This window comes from Empidonax traillii, unplaced genomic scaffold (assembly GCF_003031625.1).
Source record: "Empidonax traillii isolate 1590-97213 ecotype Southwest subspecies unplaced genomic scaffold, ASM303162v1 scaffold450:size721730, whole genome shotgun sequence".
Taxonomy (NCBI): Eukaryota; Metazoa; Chordata; class Aves; order Passeriformes; family Tyrannidae; genus Empidonax; species Empidonax traillii.
Genome location: NW_020955643.1, coordinates 350,286 through 373,398, shown reverse-complemented (window position 1 = coordinate 373,398; position 23,113 = coordinate 350,286). Strand labels below are relative to the sequence as shown.

At 45.7% G+C, this 23,113-nt stretch overlaps 1 protein-coding gene and 1 long non-coding RNA gene across 3 annotated transcripts; both read right to left on the bottom strand.

Annotated features, from left to right (window-relative positions):
* Positions 1-3,829: 3,829 nt before the first annotated feature.
* LOC114063089 lies at positions 3,830-11,213 on the bottom strand. Its single transcript, XM_027895119.1, has 6 exons — positions 10,967-11,213; positions 10,719-10,782; positions 10,037-10,226; positions 5,430-5,571; positions 4,344-4,429; positions 3,830-3,956 (listed from the first exon to the last, which is right to left on the bottom strand). Exons 1-6 carry the CDS (start codon positions 11,018-11,020, stop codon positions 3,830-3,832), a joined length of 663 nt encoding a protein of 220 aa, XP_027750920.1. The 5' UTR covers positions 11,021-11,213.
* Positions 11,214-17,178: 5,965 nt separating this feature from the next.
* Positions 17,179-18,677, bottom strand: LOC114063099. Of its 2 annotated transcripts, none has more exons than XR_003572501.1 (4): positions 18,602-18,677; positions 18,306-18,495; positions 17,503-17,692; positions 17,179-17,418 (listed from the first exon to the last, which is right to left on the bottom strand). It is a non-coding gene; the product is annotated as an uncharacterized LOC114063099 (long non-coding RNA). The 2 variants fall into 2 exon arrangements; XR_003572502.1 differs by lacking the exon at positions 18,306-18,495 and adding an exon at positions 18,228-18,280 and having other exon boundaries at positions 18,602-18,670.
* Between the last annotated feature and the right edge of the window lie 4,436 nt (positions 18,678-23,113).

The following is a 23,113-nucleotide window of genomic DNA, read 5'->3' as shown; positions in this document are numbered from 1 at the left end:
CCAATACCTTGGATGAAAATCTTTATATAGGAGAGATCTTTATTCTGAACGCACTTCCAAGATACAGGAAAAAACAGGATGCTCCAGGCTCTCCCCAGGAGACTGAAATGAGGCTTAGCACCCCGAGGTATCTTGTTGATCCATATTCATATTGATAGTGAGTTTAAAACAATAAAAGACTGCCCTTAGAGTGTTATTAAACATTGAAATTCCAAGCAAAACGATTTTTGCACCCACAGTTTCAAGCTTATTTCTACACTGAGCTTATTTTTTCAGTGGCCAACACAGGTGGCAATAAACATAATAATTTTAAGATTTCATAAGAAACTTTATTTTGCACGAACCTGAGAGTTAACTGCTTTTCATCAAATATTTTACTGTTTACCTCTTTATGTACGTTTTTTTCTAACGCTTGAGGAGCACTGGCCAAATTCTGCTCTTTTCACTCACAGCCCCATCCTTAATTGGGCAGCTTTGCCTGAGAGAGGACAGCAGGTGCTGGCCCTCAATTAATAAAAAATTGGCATGGGGAGACCAGGAGCTGCTCACAAGTACCAGCAACCAGTTGCCAGTTCATATCTAATCCAGAGCAGTCACATCTGGAAGGCAATACCAGGTAACACCTGCACCTGAGCTGTGTGACCAGGAGAACTGGTGGATTTAATCTCGTTCTTAGGGGTCTCAGTAAACTCAATGTGAAACTTTTTATGCAATTAGAATAATACTCCAGAATTACCAGAGCTGCCTTCTAGGCAGCTGAGGAGAAGGGCCATGGAATAAGTGGCGTGAACCCAGACAATCTCTGCACCCTGGCAAGGCAGAGAGCTCTTCAGCGCTGGACTAAAATCTATCACCAAGGCTCTTGTTTCATTTTGCCTGTGTTTTTCTTCCATAATTAGGAGCTTTTTAGCTATCAGAGTACATCAAACCTGTACCTTCCACAAGCACCGAAGTCACTCAGACAAATATATCAAACATCAATATGAAACTAGAAGGGGGAGGAGAAAAAAGAGAAATCTGCTACAGCATCATCTAAAACATAAGACACTAAGTAATAGCGTTAAAAAAAAAAAAATCTGTTTCATACAGATGAAAATCATTACAGTTCTCCAGAGACCCTCTCTCTCTCTGCAGCAACCCGTGTCATTTCCTAGCTGGTAAAAATGTGCCACAGGATATCAAAAGGCGGTAACGTTCTTCTAATTTTAATATTCCTCTAATCCAATAATGGCTTGTTTACTGCTTTCTAATTTAAAGGTAATTCATTAGACGTCTCCTGTCACATCTTATTGGCAATGAAAGCATAAGGATCCCACACAACTCTGAGCCATGTCAGTCATACTGCTAATATTCTGCGTGGGTCCCTCAATGTAAAGGGCTATCGATGCAACAGCACTGATAGAGGACTATGTGTGTGTAGCCACCTAAAAACTGCAACCAAAAATATTAAAAGGGGTGAAGTCTGTACACAAAAACTTTACTTTCAGCATTAGTAATTCTAGCGAACAGGAAATATTTAAGGTAATATAGGTGATTTGTGTGCAAATATTTGTGATGGTGACACAAGGGGTATTGCACAGCCTGTGGGGAAGCGCCTGGCTGACCTGCAGAGGACTCGGATGAGTCTGCTGCAAATGACCAAGGTTAAGGAAACATCAGGCAAAAGAGGCAGCCTGAACTCTGGAACGCACATTTCAGGAGCCAGACCACGCCAGGCAACATCTGTTGCAATTCTGCAAAAGCCACCCGAGACAGCTGAGTTTTCGAACCACCCTAGAGCAAAGGAACAGGAACCGAGACCAAGGGCTTCTTACCTGCCAGACCTTGGCAGCACAGAGGCCCTGAGGTCCCTGGGTGAGCAGCAGGAACCCTCAGCACAGCGGGGAACTCGGGCTCTCCTGCCTCACTAGCCAGGGCAGCATCCACCGGGCAGCACGGCTTCCCTGCTCATTCCCCTGGCACGGGGGCCGTGCCAACCTCCACGTGAGCAGCTCTACCCCGAGCAATAAGGCAAAGCAGGTAATTTACTACAGGTGAAAGCTCTGTGTGCTCAAACACGCTGTTCAGGCAGTTCTCCTGCCACAAGGGCCTAGAACTCTGGCTGTTTTATACTCTGCCAGAAACCAGCTCAGTCCCATTACCTCTCTCTGTGCCAGGGAACTAATATGTCCATAATCAATAGTCTCTTCCCAAGAAGTGAAACCTTTAACCAACCAGATTAACTACAGACACGAGGCTGTTTAATGAACGGTCACTATCTCAGAGGGAGGACAGAAGACGGAGAAACACAGTAACACTGTGCTTAGGAAACCACCAAACTTGTGTTATTCCTTAGGAGCACGGCAGGATCACCACATCAGTTTGGAAGACAGTTTGGGTCAGTACGTGCCCAAACCCATCCCCTCATTGGCTGTCGGTGATGTCATGCCCGTGCATTAATCCCCGGTGACTGCAGGTTTAACATCGCATGTATCACCACATCATCTACTAACGACAATGACCGCGCGTCTTGGAGGAAATTACTCGAGCAGAGAACAAAGCAACTTGTTGAAACAGGGAAAGTCGCATCTCTTAAGTGCTTATTTCCAGCTTTTCTTATGCCAAAGTGAAGTTGCTGGGGTCAGCCTATAACACATGCCTCGCCGAAAGGATTGGGTATGATTGGAGTTCTCTTTAAAAGAAAATAAATCCTCGAGATCTCCCACTCAGAAAGGTGGAAGTGCCAGTGGTGAGAAACCAGCTGATCTGGGAAATTTCATGAGCTATAAAATCAGTAGCTGGAACTATAAACATTTTTATAAAGGGGGAAAAAAAAAAAAAGTGGTATTTGCAGAGCAAGCTCGTCCCTTTACTAGCGACACCTCCATCACTAAAATAACGGTGGCAGTAAATGAATTGCGTGCAGACACACTAGTAGAGAGGTATATTTAACTCTAACACCACTACTTGGAGTGTTAAGGGCTGACACTCACACAGCCACTCTCCCAGCGCCGGAGCCTGCCCAGCCCGCGGGGTTCTCTCCACACCTATCGAGAAGAGCAAACACCCCCGACACCTGCGATGCCCGGAGCCGGGGATCCCGCTGTCCCCAGGCCGGGCAGCCCGCCAGCCCCCCATGGCTTCTTGGGGAACAGACAAACCACTGTTCACCCACCGCACTCCCGGCAATTGCGCTCCCAAACACAAGTTAGGCGGCAGAGGAAGCGATGTTTATCCCGGCTGCCTCCCCCGTGGTGCGGATCACACACAGCCCTCCCGGGAGGAGCAGCACCGACCGCCAGCCCCGACAGCCGAGGGGACACAGCCCAGCCCAGCCCCTCCTGGACAGGAGCCCCAGCCCGGGCAGCCAGAGGGGATCCCCAGCCCCAGCCCCGCTCCTCGACTCCGCTCCCCGGCACCGCTCACCTGTCCGCCTCCTCGTCCTGCGGAGGCAGGAGCGAGGTGCGGGGAAGGGGGAATCGCCCACGAGGGAGCGGGGAGCGCGCCCGGCGTTCAGGCTGCCAGGAGGATCCTCCGCACAGACTCCCGCACGTAGCGGCGCATCGCCCAAAGTGGCTTTGGAACTCCCCTCCCTCTCCTCCTCCTCCTCAGAGACGGCGCTGGCAGTGCCGTGTCACGGCTTCGCTGCCTCTCCCACCCCCGCGGGCTCCCTCCTAGCGCTCCCCCCGTACCTGACCCCACCGCGCACGGTGAGTGCAGAGCCAGCGCTGCTCGGGAGAGGTATCCTCTCCTCCCTGCCTTCCTCCTTCCCTCCCTCCCTCTGCTCTGGGCAGCGGGATGCTGCCGGGGAAGATCGCGCTGCCTTCCAGAGGCAAGGCAGAGCCTTCCCTTAGCCCGGTTTTTTAGCCGCTTGAAGGAGCTCTGACCTTATTTCAGCATCCGAGTGGTCGCTGTTCAGCCGAGGGAAGAGGCAGGAGATGTTTTCTAGCTCGCAGCCGGGCCGGAGTTCGCAGCATCTTTTGGAGACAGGCGCAACTTGAGAAGGGTGCGGAGGGTCAGGGCCACAATCTCCCCCCGCCTCTTACCGCATGTCTGATCGCTGCTGACCCTACCCCACAGTCCTGCGGGTTATCAGTAAATCATCACCTTCACAAATGTAGTTTAAATGGGAAAAATGAGAGGTGGTGTTTCCCTGGCTACAAAGCCGGGGTCACTTCAGCAGCCACTGGGAAACGGATTCTGCTTCTTGCTCTGCCGCTCACTCCGTGCAACCTTTATCACCTCACTTTACGCCCTCAGTTTCTCCCATAGCTCCGGTGCTTGCCTAAACAGTGATGCCCAGATACGTGCTTCTGTCATGAATTTAAATATGTGTATTTCTGTGAGAGGGGGCAGTGTCTCACCGTAAGTGACCGTAGGGCTCAGTGCAACAGTAGGTTGATCTCGTCTGTATTACCTGAATCCTGGTGTGATACAAATCATCATCCTCCTGGACAAACATTCCTTAAAGTGGAAGAACCACTGAAAAAATGCCTTGTGGAACAGAGCAGGCTACTTTCATCGCAGGAAGTCACTCGTTGGCTGCTGCTGTGGAATTGCATATTGCTTTTCGAGTTGTTTTTGTGCAACTTCTCTAGTGCACATGTGAAAGATGGTAAAAATCTCAGCAGCTTTCACACCACCGTTCACTGTAACTTAATAATACAGGAGCAGACCCTCACATCCTGTATAAATTCATTTAGTCTGAAAGAAAGGGTCCCCCTTAGCTCTCCCTCATTTCATGTTAGCACAACTCAACTATGCTCTTTTAATCAGTAAGAGTTATGATACAGTCAAATATCCATCTCATTCCTTAAATGAGAAGCTGTCACCTTCTTTGCCTACTGCTCCTGGCATTTAACATCCCTCCAGACCTCTAGCGAGCCTTGAAAAGGGTACACAAAAAAGGCAGAGACAGGAGGGAGCTCCAAGGTTGCATAAAGAAATGTGAGAAGTAGGTTTGGGGGAAAGGGAGAGAACTGGATGTAATGATGGAAAAGGGAATGATTTAGAGGACAGGAGACACAAATCAGCAGAAAAAAGGTCTGGTCTTTCTGCCGAGAGTACAATTTGTTGAAAGTAGGCTGGTCAGACAGGGATTATATAGGATCAACACCCCCTGGTACGTGGAGATGGAGCAGTTTCCCAGCTGTGGGTGCTCTTACAACTGGTCTGCTGAGCCACAGAGGACAGGAGTTCACAGCCCTGCCTGGCCTGGTGCTGTCCTGTGCTCATATTTCCTTCCACAACTGCCATCCCTTAGTCTCGGTTTTCCCATCCAGACAACGGAAGCAGCCACATTTCTTGTGCAGCATTGCTGTCAAAATGAATTAAGAGGTCCAAAGAGTACTTTGAAATGCAGATATTATGCTCACTAGTTTTAATGCCTCCAAAGCGGTCTCCAGATATCCCTAAATCCTCAGGATATCCCTGATCAATTCCTGTTTTACAGATGAGGAAGCCAAGCAGAGGGAGGGGTGCTTTAGTCCATCTCTTTTATGTCGGGCTCTGAGGGTCCCCCTGACCTTGCCATGGCTCAGGTTCCCAGCTGTTGGCCCACAGCGTCCAAGCCCCACCCAAAGCCACCTTTTGCTGATGACACAGAGCGAGCACCACAGATGCAGAGCCTTCACACCTGGTTGCTAACCCCCTGTAAAGCTATTTCCCTTGAGAGGTCAATGCCCAGGCCTGAGCTCCCATCCCCTCCACCTGGTGTGGTACACATATTTTATGGCATCCACTGTGCCCTGCAGGATCCCCTTCCCGGAACACTCGGGCACTGTAGGGCTCAACTGGATCTCCCCCCATATTTTCCTTGCCTTTGCAGGTGTACTGGGAAGGAGCAGGACACAGGAGCTTCTTCTAGTCCCCAGGCCTGTGATCAAATTATCTCTCCCTCTGTCACACATCCTAATCATCACAGCTGGCGGTCATGCCAACAATATTAAGGCTGCTGAGTAGCTTTCGGCTTTGCAATTAGCAAGGTTTTCTGCTTCCCTCAAATAAAAAATAGGCTTGTACTTCTTAACACTGCATAAATGATACAGATACATTCAAGGCCCGTGTTAGTGCCTTGTTGAGATGAACCAACATCAGAAGTGCTGCAGGTATTTTAAATCTTTTGGAGATTAAAACGGTTACAAAGCTTATTATTTCTAAACATGTTTATCCTGCCTCTCTTTTTTGTTTGCAAAATTAGGCAAAGCACAGTTTAAATAAACAACTATTGTACTATTAAACATTGATTAAAGAAAAGGGTTCCATTTAAATTATTAAGTGGTGAGATAAAAAGCATCCCTTCTCTTTTGTACGCTACTTTATTCAGAAGTCAAACTTCTGTAGTCTCACTGAATGCTAATGAGCAGCATAATAATGCACAAGGGCAAGAGGGGGCTGAGTAATTAAAAACAGAGGCCAGAAATCAAAGGGCTTGAAATACACTTACCAAAATAATTCAATTATACATTAGAAACCTGGGATAATCAAGACACATCCCACAGTTTCATTCATCATTATGCCCCAATTTAATATCTCTACTGGTTTGCTGAACACAGGAAGCAGCAACTGGGACTTTCATGTGCGATGCCTCGGATGAAGAGACAAAGGCAACGGGCACTCAGGTCCCATCCTCATCACACTGCACCTTGAAAATGGCTTCACTTGACTGAGTATATTCTCAGTTATCTGAGGTAGGGAAATATTTTTGGTCACAAGCTATTTCTGTACTGGTTGAATATTCCTTTCTTTCCGTAGGTTTGCAATTAATTAATACAAATCTCCACGCCCACCATTTTATCTTCCCTTTAAGTCGACCTCCCACCTCTCTCCTTGGCTTCACCTCTTCTTGCAGCTTCAGGCTTTCCTGGTTGTCCACAAAAACCTCTGCCAAGCAAAGCAGTGGGCAGGTTTGCTCAGCAAACCGTGTATTTAGCTGGGATGGCATCAGGGGACTCCGAGGTTTCCACGCAACACAAGCTGGGTCAAAAAATCCTGATGTAGCTTTGCAGTGTCACCACTTTTATGAGCCAAGGAGTCCCAGAACAGCTTCTAGTCTCCAGGACAGCAGAGGGAACTGTAACAGTTTTTAGGAAATGTCAGTGCCATGTTATAAAATAAGAAAAAGAAACAGTTTGATCTTGTTCAGTGACTTTGGAGATCGACAAAGGATTTATGCGATTCTGCCTTGATGCAATAAGCAATGATCAAACTTAGTCCCACTGCACTGGTAACAGCTTAATGAAGGGACCTGAAAGTGATGCATTGTCAGGAACTATGGAAAAACCAGAAAAACTGATCAGGAGGTTCCAGCTGACAAAGGAGAGCACTGTGTTCCAAAAGTTTGCGGATGCACAAATTGTTAACTCGGTACAAAATTAGGCAACAACAGGTGAAAAATGTTGGAAACAACCCATTTCAGTCAAAGAAACGAACAAACACACAAACAAATAAATAATCAGAAATTTCAGCAAACCCAACACTCAATTGCACTCCGCTTCCTGAGGAATGAGTCTCATTGCCTTATTATAATTTTTAAAGATTTAAGCATAGAGGCTTCTGGTTGTCTCTAATGAGCAATGAAGTCAAACTAAACACTGCTGCGCTTCACGAGGTGAGAGGAGCCCGTAGGCCAGCACAGGTCACAGTATTAAATGGTCACAAAGGGAAACAAGAATCTCAGGTCAAGTTTTCCAAAACTAGGGGTCTTAATTAAAACATTCAGCAGATGGGCACTCTTCAGCATAGTCCCAGCTATTACTGAGCTTTGCTGCATCTTCCATTCAGAACAAAAACAAAGGGCTGCATGTGAAAAGGGCGAGGGAGCTTCAGCCAGTGTATGACAGCAGCTAATGTGGATATCTCCCACTTTCCCCAGCCCTGTCAGCCACATCTTCCTCAGTCAGAAATAAGGCTCTTTTTGAGTTGATTCCCCTCTCCAAAAAAATGCATATTCACTTGTTAAAAAGGGGATCATTAAAACAAACAAACCAGCCCATAATGTGAGTAGAGCAGTGATTGCCAAAGGAGGAGAGGGAAATGTGCAACTTAGACATAATTTCAACACACAGTGAGTTAGAGAGCAAAATACCCATTTTTTCCCCCATTTTTCTAATGAGAAATTCATATTTAGAAGAGAAGACACAAACATTTCTTGATTTTTCAGAGGGGGCGACTGAAAGGGAGGGGGCTGTACACAGGGGCAGAGCCTGAGCTCCACAGGAGCCCCACTGCTCAATATTCATTTCTCAAGTTTGTGGTTGAAATACTCTAATAGATATCTTAGTGACATCCTCTTCCGAGAAACAGTCCGGGGCAGTAATTCTGACAGGACAAGTCAGCTGTAATGAATCTCTTCCCTCAGCGCAGATGGGGCCTCGCTTTACTCACGTGCACGGCTCCTTCCCCTTCCTAAGACTACGTGGAGACAACAGAAAGTAGCTCTGGCCTCTTGTCTTACCTGCCTTGAACAATATAGTGGAAATCAATAAATGAACTTCATTTTCTTTAAATATGCAATTACATGGAATAGATTACAGAAGTGACAAAACCCAGAACAACTCCACAAACACAGAGCTGGGCTCTGATTTCTATCAATACGAGATGAAAGTTGTGTAGTTGCTCATTTGCAGCTCAAAGCTGCATTATTTTCCCTAACTCAGGCTGTATTGGTAGTCATCTGAACTCTGTAAAGCAGAACTATCAAGCCATCTTGATATTCCTTCCACAGTAAATAACGATTTACAGAGGAGGGGAGGAAATCTCCCTTGCCCTCCCTCTTTCAATTCATTAAGTTCAACTGTGATAACCAGTGAGGCATACAGGAAAGGGTTAGGTATCTCTGCCTCTGAATATTTAATTCAGGTCTAAATGTAATGCACAGCATCCTCACACCCTTGGGAGTTCAGCAGCCAATATGCCAATGAATATATCCTGACAATAGTGATTTTTTCTGCACTTTGGAGGCATGAGTGACATTTGCTCACCACATATGTTGCATCGGATGCTGAGGTCTACACTTGTGAGAAATTAATCAGAATCCATCTGTTTCCTTCTCATCCTGGACAATTTCATTACAACTTAACCAAAGATTATAGGATTCCCATGTCTGTGTCCCCAGCCCCCAGCCCAGTCTTGGTGTTTCCACACTGAACGATTAAAGCTGCTTAGTTTAAGTAAGGTCAGAATCAATCTTCCTTCCTGTAGGGAAAGGCATAATGCTCATGAGCAGGGTCCAAAATCTGCTCTAAATTACATGAAGGTAAATCCAGAATATCCCTACTGAACCATAGGGGGTTTAGATTTATCATGGAGCAGGATGTGGACCTTGATCTGTCAATGCGTGTTTCTGGTGGCTGGTTCTGATCGACTTCAGGCTCGAAACGGCTCAAAGTCAGTCACTGCAGGTCCTCTGTTATGTTTTCTCTTACCTGCCCAGGTGATGAGCAGAGGGACGGCTCAGCCCTTCTGTGGGGCTGGGGGATACTGGGGCCGCTGTTGGAATAACGTGCTCTGACTTAAAATATTGCCTGTACTTAGACAAGTGCCTTACACAGACAAGCTCTTTGCTTACTTCTTATTTACTAGTACTTCCTTAATTCAGTGTCATAGCAAGGGAGAACTGGACATAAAAATTGCTTGGACTCTGATTTATAATGCCAAATTTTGTGCAATGATGGATGAAGAGCTTAACAAGTGGGTTTTTCTGGGAGTTCTTTGGACAAGGCACAAATGGCACAAAAAACTCCGAAAGCATAGACGTCCATGGGAATCTGTTTCCCAATTTCTCAGTGACAGTTGCAGCCAAGCCTGTAAATATGAGGTTTCTTGAACAACAGAGAAGCCAAAAACATGAATCCAAAAGTCAGGTTTTCATTACAGTAACTATGGACAAAGAGATACAGACTGGCTGCCTGGGAAAGCCCACTAAAGAGGGAAATGAACTCCAGTGATGAGGAGCAGCTGTGGCACCCAGAGTCTACAATCAGGGAGGCAAAACCTGATACGGGGGATCCAGACTGCACACAGGGATGGCAGGTCCCAAAAACTTCCTGCCACTTACCTGTGAGTTCTTTGGCTGCTTGGCCTGGGTACTTTGAGGGTACTTGGAGACACGAGGTTTTCCACCAGCTTCAGCAGCTCCTCCTTGGAACAGCTCTTCCAGTCGTGGTTGGTCCCACGGTACCACTCGAGGTCCAGATCCCAGGCTGTGAGGTGGCAGAGAGTGGGTGCTGGTCCCTCTGAGCACTGAGCTGCTGGGCAGGAGCAGCAGGACCCCAACAGGGTTGATGTGGTTGCCCTAAACTAGGCAAACACCCCCCAGCACAGCAGCTTCACGGGGACCAACCCCAAAAGCTGAGCGTGCTGGCAGCGGGAGAGGAAGAAGACAAGCGGGCAAAGTTGTGCAGAAAGAGCAGCTATGAAAAATGGCAGTGAGACCTCAAGCAAAGAAATTCATCCAGCTGTGGGGAGGTGGGAGCTGAAGGCAGATGAGATGTGCAAAGCAAAACACCACTCAGCAGCCTGAGATGGGAACCACACGAAGCTCCCTGACCCCGCTTGGAGCCTCCCCCACTTCTCACAGCCATTATTCCAGCTGACTTGCAGATACCCGATGGTTATTTTTGAAATGAAGGTGCATTCAGATCGGGCTGTCACAGCCTGTCTTTTCAATCAGGAGCTACTTGATCAGATGCTTTTTTTGCTGTAACATAATCACATGATAGCAGGGCTTTAAATGGGACCTGTATTCCAGCTCCAGTGCTGGATACTTACTTGCCAGAAAGATATCAACACATTGGGAGATAGCTATAAAAGAGGAGAGAGATCTTGCATAAATTAACTTATGCTATTTATAGACATGGAGAGCAGTCTATCCATGGGACCATCTGCTAATCTATGTCCCATGGCAATTAAAGTCAACGTTTCATCATATCTTTTCCATCAAGGGCTGAGATTACGCACTGAACTCTTTTTTTTGTGTAGCACCAACCTTACATCTGTGCTGGTTCAGCATCCCTTTCCAACTTTCCATACCACTTCCCATGTCCGCTCTGTGAGTGCCTGCTGCAAGAAAGGAAAAACTCAAATGGATTATTTGTATTAATATGTAGTAAAAGGGCCAGTAGGTGACAAAGGCTCTATTTAACTTATTGGTTCTCAAGAACTTCTCTGTTTCAAGAAAAAGAAAACAGACATAATGCACTAAATTAATGAATTTATATATTTGATACAAAGCGATCTTCCTACAGTTTAATCTTTTCAGTGCTCCTTGTTATAAACAAACCACATAGATTTTCAGAAGTGACATGACTTGAGACACTATGTTTTTAATCATCCAACCTAAGATGCTTCCAAAAATTATCCAAAACCCGTGAGCAAACCTCTCACCATTTCATTTTCTTCAAGGAAAGGTGGGAGACTAAAAATAATGGCATCCAAACATTTTGCTTTAGAAAACACATAAAGACAAAACCCAACTGTGCTTAATGTATAGTTTGTCCATATTATAGATACAGAGAATTTTCTGGAGTAACTTAAAAGCTTGAGTCCTACTGTCTTGTTCTGCATCTTTTTATACAAAACACATTTTTATTACTCCATGTAATTTTAATAATTTATACTGGCACCATCACTTTAGTGATTGCATTCACTACATTTACCAACAGCAGTTACTACAAAAGCAAGAAAGAAAAAACAGAGGGTTTGATTAGCAGGAAGATTTGCAGAAAGGCAACCTTGCAGCAGGACTGAAGGGCTCTTGCTCAGGCAGAAGATATTATTTTACAGAAATAATTACAGAAATGCACGTTTCATGGACACTAATACATTTGGTTAATTAAAAAAAAAAAAAAAAAAAAAAGGCTTTCTTAGCTGGTGAGTTGACCAGTTACACGAATAAGAACTCAAGCAATTCTTCACCTCTGTCATAGCTGATATTTCTTCCAGCTTCTTTTCTTCCAGCTGTGTTGGGATGTGTGTGGGGGGAGAAAGAAATGGAGACGTTAAGCAGTGATAGAGCTAAACATTATGCCACTGTTGATCTGAAACTTACTGCAGTCACAAGACAACTAGAAGTTATGTGAGCACAGAGCTGTCCACAATTTATTCTGCCTGAGCTGCTCTGTGTGGGAACGATCACCTCCCAAATCTCCCACTCCCCTCCCTCTGGTTTTCCTTTCCATCACAGGATACAAAAACTCTGAGAATGAAGAGGCTGAGGATGAGCTTCACATCCACGACTGTCTTCCCACAGGTCCAAACTCTCTGCTCAAAACCTAAAGGTTATTATTCAAAGTCCTAGAGGAGAAAAATGTTGTAATGCCTTCCCTCAGCATCTAAAAAGACATAACAGACCATTACTGACTACGGATATAAGATACACAGAGTATACCAGGGCATAGATGTAAGTATTTGTGGAGAGGTTTTAAAGCCATTGTTGTCCATTTTTGCACATTAAAACCCACAAAGAGTTTTATTTAGAGCACTAAATCCTTTCATTTCTCTCTGGCTGGATTTTTAACTATTAAAATATTCATCATGCACTCCAAGAATCTTGATGCCAAGTATTTATTTTATTTTTTATAACCTTTTAAATAGTTCCTTTAAAATACCTTCAGGTGTACATACTGCTCTTTAAGAATCACTGAAAATAAGAGTTTATTGTAAAACAGCGAGAAACGAGGCATCAGGCACTGCTGAGACCTCAGTACAACAAAGGGGTGGATTCCATAAAATTCAGTGCTTAGGGTAGACAGAAGGGGCGTTTTTTCAAAGTTGCAAGTTTTCAAGGTGAAAATTCTTCAGGTTTCACATAAGTAGATATAACTTTCTGTTGCCAAACAGTGGAAGGGGTGGGGGGAAAGCTTCTACCAAAGGGATATTTATGTCTAAACCTCTCATTTGGATTTCCTTTCAGATGGACAATATTTTCTTGTAAGGTGGGTGGCTGGCACTGAGAAAACCCACTATTTTCTGTTTGAAAATTTCCCCCATCTTTTGTCTGACCAGGAAACCCCTGGCCCTGAAAGTGATGCTCTCCCAGCTTGCACGGCCGTGGTGCTGCTGCTCTCCCTGCAGTACCAGATCCGTGCCTCCCACTTCCTAACACAGCCAAATGGGGAGCTGCTCCCACCTCCTGCTCCAGGCAGCCTGGGGAAGTCGATGTGGAGCAGCCCGGGCTGTGTTTGTCAGAGACAATGACATAGCTGCCCTTCCCCAGGTGAATATTGACTCTTGTTGCCCAGACGAGCTGTGGCTGCCCCATCCCTGGAAGTGTTCAAGGCCAGGCTGGAGAGGGCTCTGAGCAACCTGGGCTAGCGGAAGGTGACCCTGCCCATGACAGGGGGGGTTGGAACAAGATGGAACAACCCAAACCATTCGGTGATTCTACGATTCATTCTCTGGTTCTGTGACTGTCATGCAGTGATGCACAGGGTGTGCCCCTGGAGCCTGCTGGCCTTGCACACTCGGCACAGAGGCAGGAGGGGTCACGTGCCACCAAAAGGGATCTCCTATCCACAGGGATGGGATGAAGGGCACAGATGCTGCAGCACCACCACCAGCAGTGCCACAGAGGGTCAGCCCACCTTGTCCTGCAGCTTCTGGGGTGGTGGCAAATCAGGCATATTCTGCCAGGGAAGATGCCTTGGATGGAGCCTCTGACAGAGACCACAGCCAGGGCTGGCTCAGACGCCTTCACACCCCGTGACGTGCTGCTCCTCACCCTGCAGCCTCCTCAGCTAGAGATGCTGAATGTGATCAAATGCAATTTGGCAGCTGTGAAGCTCAGTTACAAACTGCCTGGGAAGAGATTACCTTCGGCTTCCAGAACATTTCTTTTAATTTGAAGAGAAGCCGACACCTCCCCTCTCCTCCCCATGAAGCCTCTGCTTTATGCATGAAGTCAACCTCATTCTCAACACCACATTTTGAACCCATTATGTTCCCCTCTACATTCCCACATGGGATTTAATTTCTTCCATGCAGAAAAAAGATAATATTTTAACTGTCCTTCCTCCTGTTTCTTCTCACGGAGGAAGGAGTCAAGGACTGAGATGCAAACCTGAAAAATTATACCACACTTTTACCGACTGCTTCGGGATCTCCTCCAACACCTCTCCGTCCACCAGGGCTCCTCAGAGGACATGGATATGCAGCATCTTCAGGTGATTTCTTACAGAATCTGTGCCATTGCTTCTCTGTCCAAAGGGCTTTCATTCTGCATCTATATAAATATAGAAAGCAGAGGATAATGTTTACCACCTGCAGTCTCCAAGGAGCAAGGGATGTGCTTGTACATAGTTATTCCACCTGTCTTGTTTTCTCTCCCAGACACCAGGATTAATGAAAAAAGGCAAGTAAGACTGCATTTGTAGACACTGACTACATGATTACTGAACACAGAGCTTAACACTGAACGTCTGGGTCATTTAAAAGGTGACATACATTTGTGAGGAAACACATTTAGTTTATTTATGGACAAGAGAGGGACACAGTGGATCCACTACATCATAGGCCTCCCAAGCAAAATGCTCCAGTCAAGGCAGAGTTAGTGAAGGCATCCCACAAGTGAGGAGGAAGCTTGTTCCTTTGCAGCAAATTGCTGGTTCTTTGGCATATTAGCTATCATTAATGGATTAAATAGCTTTTACTCCAACATGACCTGCTATTTCCACAAACAAGTCTCTTACCTTTACCACATTTATTTCCTACAACCTCTTTGATTTTCATTTAATGTCTACCTAAAACGCTAAAGACCCAGGCACTCCACTCAGTGGCACTGACATTATATTTTAATTAGCAGAGGTCACTTAATGCTTTTAGTACAATCAACAGTTGCTTTCTTTCCATGATCAACTACAAGAGCATCACGTTTAATGCAGACTGATTAAAACCTGAAAATCCTTTAGCATAGAAGTATCTCAAATCAAGTATAATCAAGCTATTGCACATAGATCATTTTCCTTGAAAGCTTTGATTGCAGCACCACCAGGAAGAACAATCCAGGACCTGAGGGTAAATGGCTTCTCTTACACTTTAGGTCTCACCAGAGAGCTGAAAAAGCCATGGGTGGAATTAAACCCCAGGGCTATCTCCAGCTGCGTTTGACATCCATTGAGTGCTTCCAAAACCTTGTCTCAGAAGGAAAACTAAAATTAGGTCTCACATGTGATTGATAAGTGATAGGTAAAGCTCAAGCTGGAGAGATTTACACAGCTCCCTGCTCGGCATTTCAGCTGAAAGCACATACAAAACACTGGGACCAATCATTTAAAGTCTTACAAGTATAAACCAGTCTCCTCACACTTAAATGAAGCTGGGATCCTTCCCCAGTTTCAGCAGAGAAAGACCTATTGGGTGTTTGGTAGGGAGAGATTTCTCTGAAGTGAATAAGTTTTTTGTGGGGAGGGACCATGTTCAGCTCAAGACAGTGGCAAGTCTTCTACTTCAGAGTCACCTGTCCTGTTGAGAGACAGACTTTAAAAGCCAGAGGCAAACAGACAGGGCTACTGTCTCCTGTGTCTAATAGTATTGTTAATCCTTATCCTTCTGACCCATGCACAAAGACAATTATTCCAGGAAACCGATGGTAACCACTCCTTTATAATCCCTGTATTATATCTGCTACAGAGGTTGCAAAGTCAATAAAATGAGAAGAGCTCTTGCCATGCCTGTTATAAATTAACAAAGGCTTTTCATCTTGGTAACTTTTTATTGCTAGACAAGGAGCATATGACAGAAAGCAGATCACAAGCAACAAAACCAGGATGAACTAGACCAAAAAAAAAAAAAAAAAAAGAAGAAATAGAGCAAGCATGTCCTTTTAAAAAACAATTACACAGAGCTCCCTTGGAATGGCCATATACATCCCCAGACCAGCCGCTTTCATCTCCTCCGCTGCATTTAGGTTATGAAAGGATTTAGTTTCCCAAGAAAAGAATTTGAGACACAAGGAAGGCAGGGCAATTTTAAATTAAACAGCATGACTATGGTAACATCTGCAATAGATTGGATGCCCTAAACACAGTGCAGGGGAGATCTGCCGTCTTATCTACGGTTTGGTAAATAATTTCTCCTACCTCAAGGGTCATTACATCTTCAGCTCTTTCTGTCATTTGTGATTCCACTGAGAGGCTGAAGAATAAAGTCTCTACAGGTGCTTATGGTGCAAGTGAGCAGCTATAAATAACATCCCGGCGTTCGGCTGCGCGGGATATAAAAACCTCATTCGCTTCCTGACGTCCCTTCATTAGACACCAACTTTCAGCCCTACAGATCTCAGCATCTCCTGACATCAAAGTTGGCAGGCGGTCACTAAGCAGAAATATGAGCCATTAGGGAAAAGGTTTTCTGTTACCCCACATCCCCAAAGCTCCATAGTGCTCTCCTGAGAGAAATGGGGATCTGGGGTGGGGGGGAAATCGTGCCAAACTGGTGAACCACCACAAAAACCTTCCTCTTCAGTCCTAGAATCTGAACTCGTTAGATGGGGGATAACATCCTGTGAGGAGGAGCAGATCCCCAGTGTGGGGGTGCACTCACATCTCTCCCCAGCTGCTGCCAGGTGTTTGAGCACGAGGCTCCCTCAGAACCACCGTGAGCTGCCCTGGGAGCCGCAGCTACAGCTCCATTGCAGGCTGAGGTGTATTAAAACAACCCAGTCTGTGGCTGGAGACTGTTTCTATTACTGGGGATGAGATTTAAGACCAGGGGCTGGTGCAGCAGCATCTCCCTGCTGGTCCCCGGAGAGACGCGGGCTCAGCGCTGCTTGGGGAAGGCACTGGCACAAAGAGGAGCTCAAGGGCTGTGAGGGAAGCTCGTCGTGTGGGTGCTGGTGTTTTTTTTGAGAGCACCAAAAACAGGAGAGTCACCTTAATTAAAGAGAAAGGGGGAAAATCCCAGCAAGATTTCACGTACAAGGTATTAAAACCGAAGAAGCTGAGGAGAAGGTGAAGGGGCACTTAGATCAGGCAGGCAGAGCTGGACACGTAAGCGATGCACAGAGACCTCGTGGGACAAGGTTAGGACAGAAGTGACAGCTGGTCTGAAGAAATAGCATTTTAAGATCCAAAACCCTGTCAGGAAAACCCAACCGCGCGGCCGATAGAGAAGTTCAATAAAAAAAAATGGGCAGGCAGGAAAAAGGACACGAGGTACATAAATACATGCTTATTCAATAAAGCAAGAAATGGAACAGCAAAATTGAGCAAACAAGGCTGCCCGGTGGCAGGAGACAGCCTGATTTATTTGTCTTGCTGAAACACGGCAGCGTGGAAAACACAGCGGGGAAACTGTGTTGTCTCGGTAGGAATTATTCAGCAAAGGAGGGTTAGGTCATGGCTGGAGCACCACAAAGAGCCTCTGGAAGCCAAGTTTCCACAGGAAGAAAAATCACACCGGCGATGCATAATTGATGCAGATGCACCGGGAGCGCTGAGCGCTCTGGGGACACAGAGGAAAATTATTTAAGAGAAAAAGAAAAATCAACAAACGGTTAATAATAAAGCAGTAGTGACTTCTAATTACCTGTACACAACTGATTACAGCCCATGCCACGGTGACAAGCTGTTTCTTAGCAACTCAGAGGCGGCTTTTGGAAGGGCTCCTTCCAGGGAGGGAAGCTCCCATCTGCAGGGGGACAAAGTTCAGCAGTAAACTCTGCCTGGACCATTTGGTTTTAGGGGCTGTGGGACATTGCAGTGATATATTTTATCTCCTATAGGAAGAGAGCACGCACCAAAAAAACCCAAAACAAAACAAAACAAAAAAAACCAAAAACCCCACACAAAACACCAAAAACAAAACAAACAAACAAACACCCCCCACAAAAATCAAACAACAAACAAACAAACACACCCCACCAAAAACAAACAAACAAACAAAAAACCCACAAAACAAAACAAAAAAACCATTTGGGAACATGGACAGGAATCAAGCAGTCCTGTAAAGGAGGATATTCAAACCCTAGACTTGGCATGGGGGACACCCAGGAGTTTCTGGTGGAAGGAAGGTGCAACATCTCCTGAGTCAGCAGCACAGGGGAAAGTGCAAACTCTCAGGGCCAGATTGCTTCACCCAAAAGCTCTGCAAGGAGAGAGCAACTGAGCCTCCAGCATGGAAATCCCTCCCTGTTCACATCAGGTGTCCCCCTCCTTTAAGGAATGCTCTGGACAAATCCATTTCCCCATCATGATTTTTTTTAACTTGCTGAGGAGGTCAATTATTTTGAGAAGTCAGCATGTTACACACACCTTGGTGAACAATATATTTCTGCAGAGAAAACTGCACCTTTCCACATGCAAATCTGAAAAATGATAAGGGGAACTCACATATTAAGCATATGACATTTGAAAACTTCTCAGGAAAAGGCACTGGCAAGGGTTTGTTGATGAGCTGAAATGTCCAGGAGAGAGGGAATATTTCCCTGGCTCAAGAGCTGATTAAGAGACAGGCGTAGGTGGTTAATTTTTAAGAGGATCAAAGAACTGCATCACCGTTGATGTTTAATAAATTAATGAGCTGGAAAAGCACACAAAGAATAAATGTCAAATACCAGAGAGAAGCCAGGAAAACTCCAGGGGCTCAGGAAATCTGCAAGAGCAGACACACAGAAAAATAAACACACCCAGAGCACGATACAGCCCTATTGCATAGACATGAGGATTTAAATTCACTGGAAATTGCTTCTAATAATAATTAATAGTGAAAAAGAACTAAATTAACTGGAGCTGCCAACAACAGCCCTGCCAAAAGTTTTCTCTGTGGAGTGCTGGCTGGGAGAGCAGCTGGAAGGAGAAGTGTCCCCATGTTCAGTGACATCAGACCCCACCTCTGACACAATCTTAGTGCCAGTGAAATCCCAGGAGGGGGGAGTTGTGGATTTCAGTGAGGGCAGTGCTATAGGATAGGACCCCATCTGAGTCCTATATCTCAGACTGATGGCAAAAATTCAAATAATAACAAAAAAACAAACAAAAAAAACAAACAAAAAAAAACAAAAACAAACAAACAAACAAACAAACAAAAAAAAAAACAACACCAAAAAGAAGCAGTCTGAGCCTGATTAACTCCCAGAGTAACTGAATATACTGGATGTAAATTGACACTTTCCTCCAGGGAGAGAAACCCGAGACGTCTTCCTTGTAAAGAGAAAAAGGAAACAAAATTTTTAAAATAGAAGGATGTAAATGACTAGAATCTAAAAAGTGATGTAAAGATAAGTTGAGGGACAAAAGCAGCTTCATGGAACGTGCTGTACTTGCCTCACAACATGTCAATGTCCAGCAAGACTTCACCCACAGTGGGATCTGCACGAGGATCTACACAGGATCCACAGTCACATTCCTTTTTACCCCATCCTCATCTAAATGTTCCAAGCATAAAATTTGATAAGCAGGTCACTGTACTGCTGCATTCAGGAGTAACCTTTCTTACACAGCACTGCTCTGACATGCATTGCAACGCAAATATTCTCATGAAAGATGCTTTAATAAACCGCTCTATTAAAAATAATCTGCCAGCGGAGGAGTATCGACTGTGCAAACATGATATTGGAGAGCTGGGAGAAAGTATAAGAACAAGTAAACACTGTTTTATCAGGAGGGGGCAAACCCCAAAAGCCCTAGAAATAAGTAAACTTGTTTATTTTTTTAAAACATAAGGCAAAAATATTTAGCCAAGTGCTGAGTCAGTGGGATCGGGGATGTCCTCAGCCAAGTCCCTTCTGCTGAGAACAAGCTCTTGCCAGGCAAACAGGGATTGTGCTTCCTCCTGTTGTCCCCAAAGTGACAACAACATCCTCAACTGATGTCCCTGCACAAAGCTAATATTAAATGCTTTCAAATGTGATCAACAAAATGCAACTTACATTGAATGACCAGAAAGCTGCCAGTTTTGGTTTTCAGTCCTAGGCTTTCTCATGAGTTCCTAACTAAAAAGGAAAACATTGTGGCTATTAAATAAGCAAAGACTGATTTATTACACATTCAGAAATGTTATTTTTGAAGCAGTAACAGGTTCTTCGAATGCATTAACAGGTCAAATAGTCCCGACTTTTTCTTTGGTTGGAATGTTACAAACACTCAATTGACAATATCCAGGGCAGTTTTGCAACCAAGGGCATAAACAGGAGGTTTGGAGTAGTTGTGTTCCTCTTAATTTAATTAACCTTTTTTTTGTTGTTGTTAAATTAAGAGTTTTAATATTCTGCATTGAACCAACTACCTCGTTTCCTTTTGTTAGGGAAAAGCAGAGCTACGACCACGACGCCTCCCGGACTCCCCGTTCCCGGATGCAGACCCGCCTGGCAGACGCTGCCCATGGAATCTGGGGGAGGGTGGAATGGCACATCTGGCAGAGATCCAAACACCATACCCAGGGAGCAAACAGAGTGCTGCAAGAATTCCAATCAAAGCATCGCTCAGACTTCGCAATGTACAGACACGTTCGTGAGCTGCAAATGCTCCTGTTGACAGTTATCCAACTTGGTAATTAACGACGAGACAGGGAATACTTTGTGCTCCAGGTGCACTTCCACCAAAGGGATCCACTGCATCTCACCCACGCTAACTCAGCTGCTGCTGCAGGGCGGGATGTGATGGTGAAATGGATTTTCATGGAGTCCCCGGGGTGGGACTCCAGGTCCCAGCAGGAGCGGGGGTGAGCTGCACTGTCCCGTTCTCCCACCCTCTCCAAAGTGCCACCGAGCCACTTTCTCTCTCAGAAGCGCTCCCAGGCTTCACAAGCAACACACATTCAAGCATCACTTCAGCACGTATTCGAGTGCTTTGCTGGAGCTGCAGCACTCGAGCTCTGGCTGCCCAACTCCTTTTGCTGCCGAGCTCCTCACCAAGCAGGAGAGCTGGCGTGGACACAGGAGGCGAGGGCCGGGGGATCAGCATCCCATCCACCCTGCCCCTGCCCTGCTGGAAAGCCACTGACATGGATACACAAACAACTGGTAACATTAAGGCACTGGAGAGGAGGGTATTTTGTAAAGCAGAACGCAGAGTGCTTAAATAATGAATTAAGAGGCATCAAAAATGCGTATGTAAGAGGACAGAGGGGGAAGGTCTGATATTTTAGACTATGCTAGACCACAATGAATAAATTATAAGAAAGGCTGAATACTTTACTAAGTATAAAGACGTCCAGCAAAAGAAAAGTTCTTACTCTTCTCATCCCCCACTGGGTCCCAAATGATGGCAGAGCTGAGAGGGCTCAGCTGGTCTGTGAGGGTTTATTTCCATGTACATTTTCATCTGGACTGAGGCATTTTTATTTAACAGCATCCACCCCGTCTTTAAGCCTTTCACAACAGAGACAGCCTCGCTTATTTTTCTGACGCCGCTGAAGTTCTCCCAGTCACAACAAACTAAGAACACCCAGTCAGTTTGACAAAGACGAAGTGATAGGTAGGAGGCACATTTCATTACGCGATCTGGGCTCCGGCACGGTAATTGGTGAGGAAACAATTCGGAGCTGTCAGCTTGGCACACACGCCTTCGTGCTGATGGATGCTCAGAGCCCTTGATGGGGTAATGAATGATGTCCAGTGTGGTCACCACTGTCCCCTTACTGGTGCCAGGAACCTCACACATCCCTGACCAGCGTGACCATCCCTCCCCACCCCGGGCACAGCCCCCTCCTGCACGTCCCAAGCCCCAGGGCAGGTTAACACACCTGACACATCACCACGATGAGGATTTTAATTACCTCCAAGATGCAAAAAAAAATCAAATGCCAAACAGGGATAACACCTGCTGCAGTCTACACCAGAGTTGCCCACACTTCCCTGAATGTTCAGGATCTGTCCAAGTTCCTCACCTGGCACAGATCTGCGGAGAACGGTAGAAAGATGCCAAGTTGCACCAGTCAGTTAATGACCTTCACTGTCCTCACCCTGCACCACTGAAAGCAAAGTGATAGTTCTGAGGTTTCTTCCCACATGGGGACATCAAAGAGCCCTGATTCAACCCAATTCAACCATCAAAGCTGAGGATGGATGCATTGCTCCTGTGTCACATCTGCCCTCCTTCAGTGCTTCCATCATATTGCAAAACTCACCTGCTTTCCACCCTCCTTGCACGACAGTTCAAACAATTACTTTCCTATATTAACAACATTTAAAGCTTATTTCAACTTTGCCTCGGATGTGAGGCAGGGAAATCATCTCCACTGGCTTTAACCAACGTGCAGGGACAAGGCCAGTCACCACAGCCCTCCCTGGGTCTGCTCAAAGCTTCCCAAAGCTGCAAAGAAAATTCAATCAACTCCCTTTTCAAAGACCAACTGTGGAATTAGTTTGGAAAGGGGGAAATCTACAAAACCAACCTATTTTTCTCTAAAAAACAATTGTCTTCATGGTAATTGTCTTTTTTAATAAACAGAATGCAGTTCCACTATTTTCCAGTATTTTCTAACTGTTTTCCAAGTGTCAGTGTTTAATATTTTCACGACTCCAGGTGCATATGCACACACACCCACATAGTTTAAAGAAAACCTGAAGTAAAATACAGCGATATTACACCATCCAGATCATCCTAGGCTAAAAGCTAAAATCTCCCTGGATTAATTTCTTTTGCAGGTATTTCCTTCTGCAAACAGGAAGGTGGAAAACAAAACCATGACTGCAGGAGCAGTTGCTTTTTGAGCTCCTCGGGTGAGCGGCTTCTGCATCTGGAATGAGATTCCCTCTGAACGTTGGAAAGGGCTCTAGTGACACCTACTGCACTCTGCCACAATAGGGAGTGAATGCTCGCCTGCCTTACCTGCAAATCAGATGTCCCTCCGAGGCAAGAGGCATTTCCAGTCTGCAGAGCCCCCTGGGAGCAGCAGGACCTCAAGCTGGCACCTCCTGGCAGGGATCAGGGAGCTCTCCTGAAAGATTCGGCACTGCCTGGGAGCACCCGAGCACAGAAAGCAGATTTCAAGTGCTGACCCAGCATGGAACCAGAGAATTATTTAGGTTAGAAAAGGCCTTTCAGGTCACTGAGTCCAGCCATTAACCCAGCACTGCCAAGGCCATCACTAAAACGTCCCCAAGTGCCACGGCTACACGTCTTTTAAACACCCCCAGGGATGGGGACTCCACCACTTCCCTGGGCACGCTGTGCCAGTGCTTGACAACTATTCAGGT

What these genes read in the sequence shown, in the direction of transcription:
- LOC114063089 (XM_027895119.1), bottom strand. Translation starts at nt 11,020, where the DNA reads ATGGGAAGTGGTATGGAAAGTTGGAAAGGGATGCTGAACCAGCACAGA. An exon ending in TGAACCAGCACAGATGTAAG is followed by an intron (nt 10,783 to 10,966) that starts GTTGGTGCTACA and finishes CCTCTTTTATAG; the next exon opens with CTATCTCCCAATGTGTTGAT. An exon ending in GCACTGGAGCTGGAATACAG is followed by an intron (nt 10,227 to 10,718) that starts GTCCCATTTAAA and finishes CCTGCCCAGCAG; the next exon opens with CTCAGTGCTCAGAGGGACCA.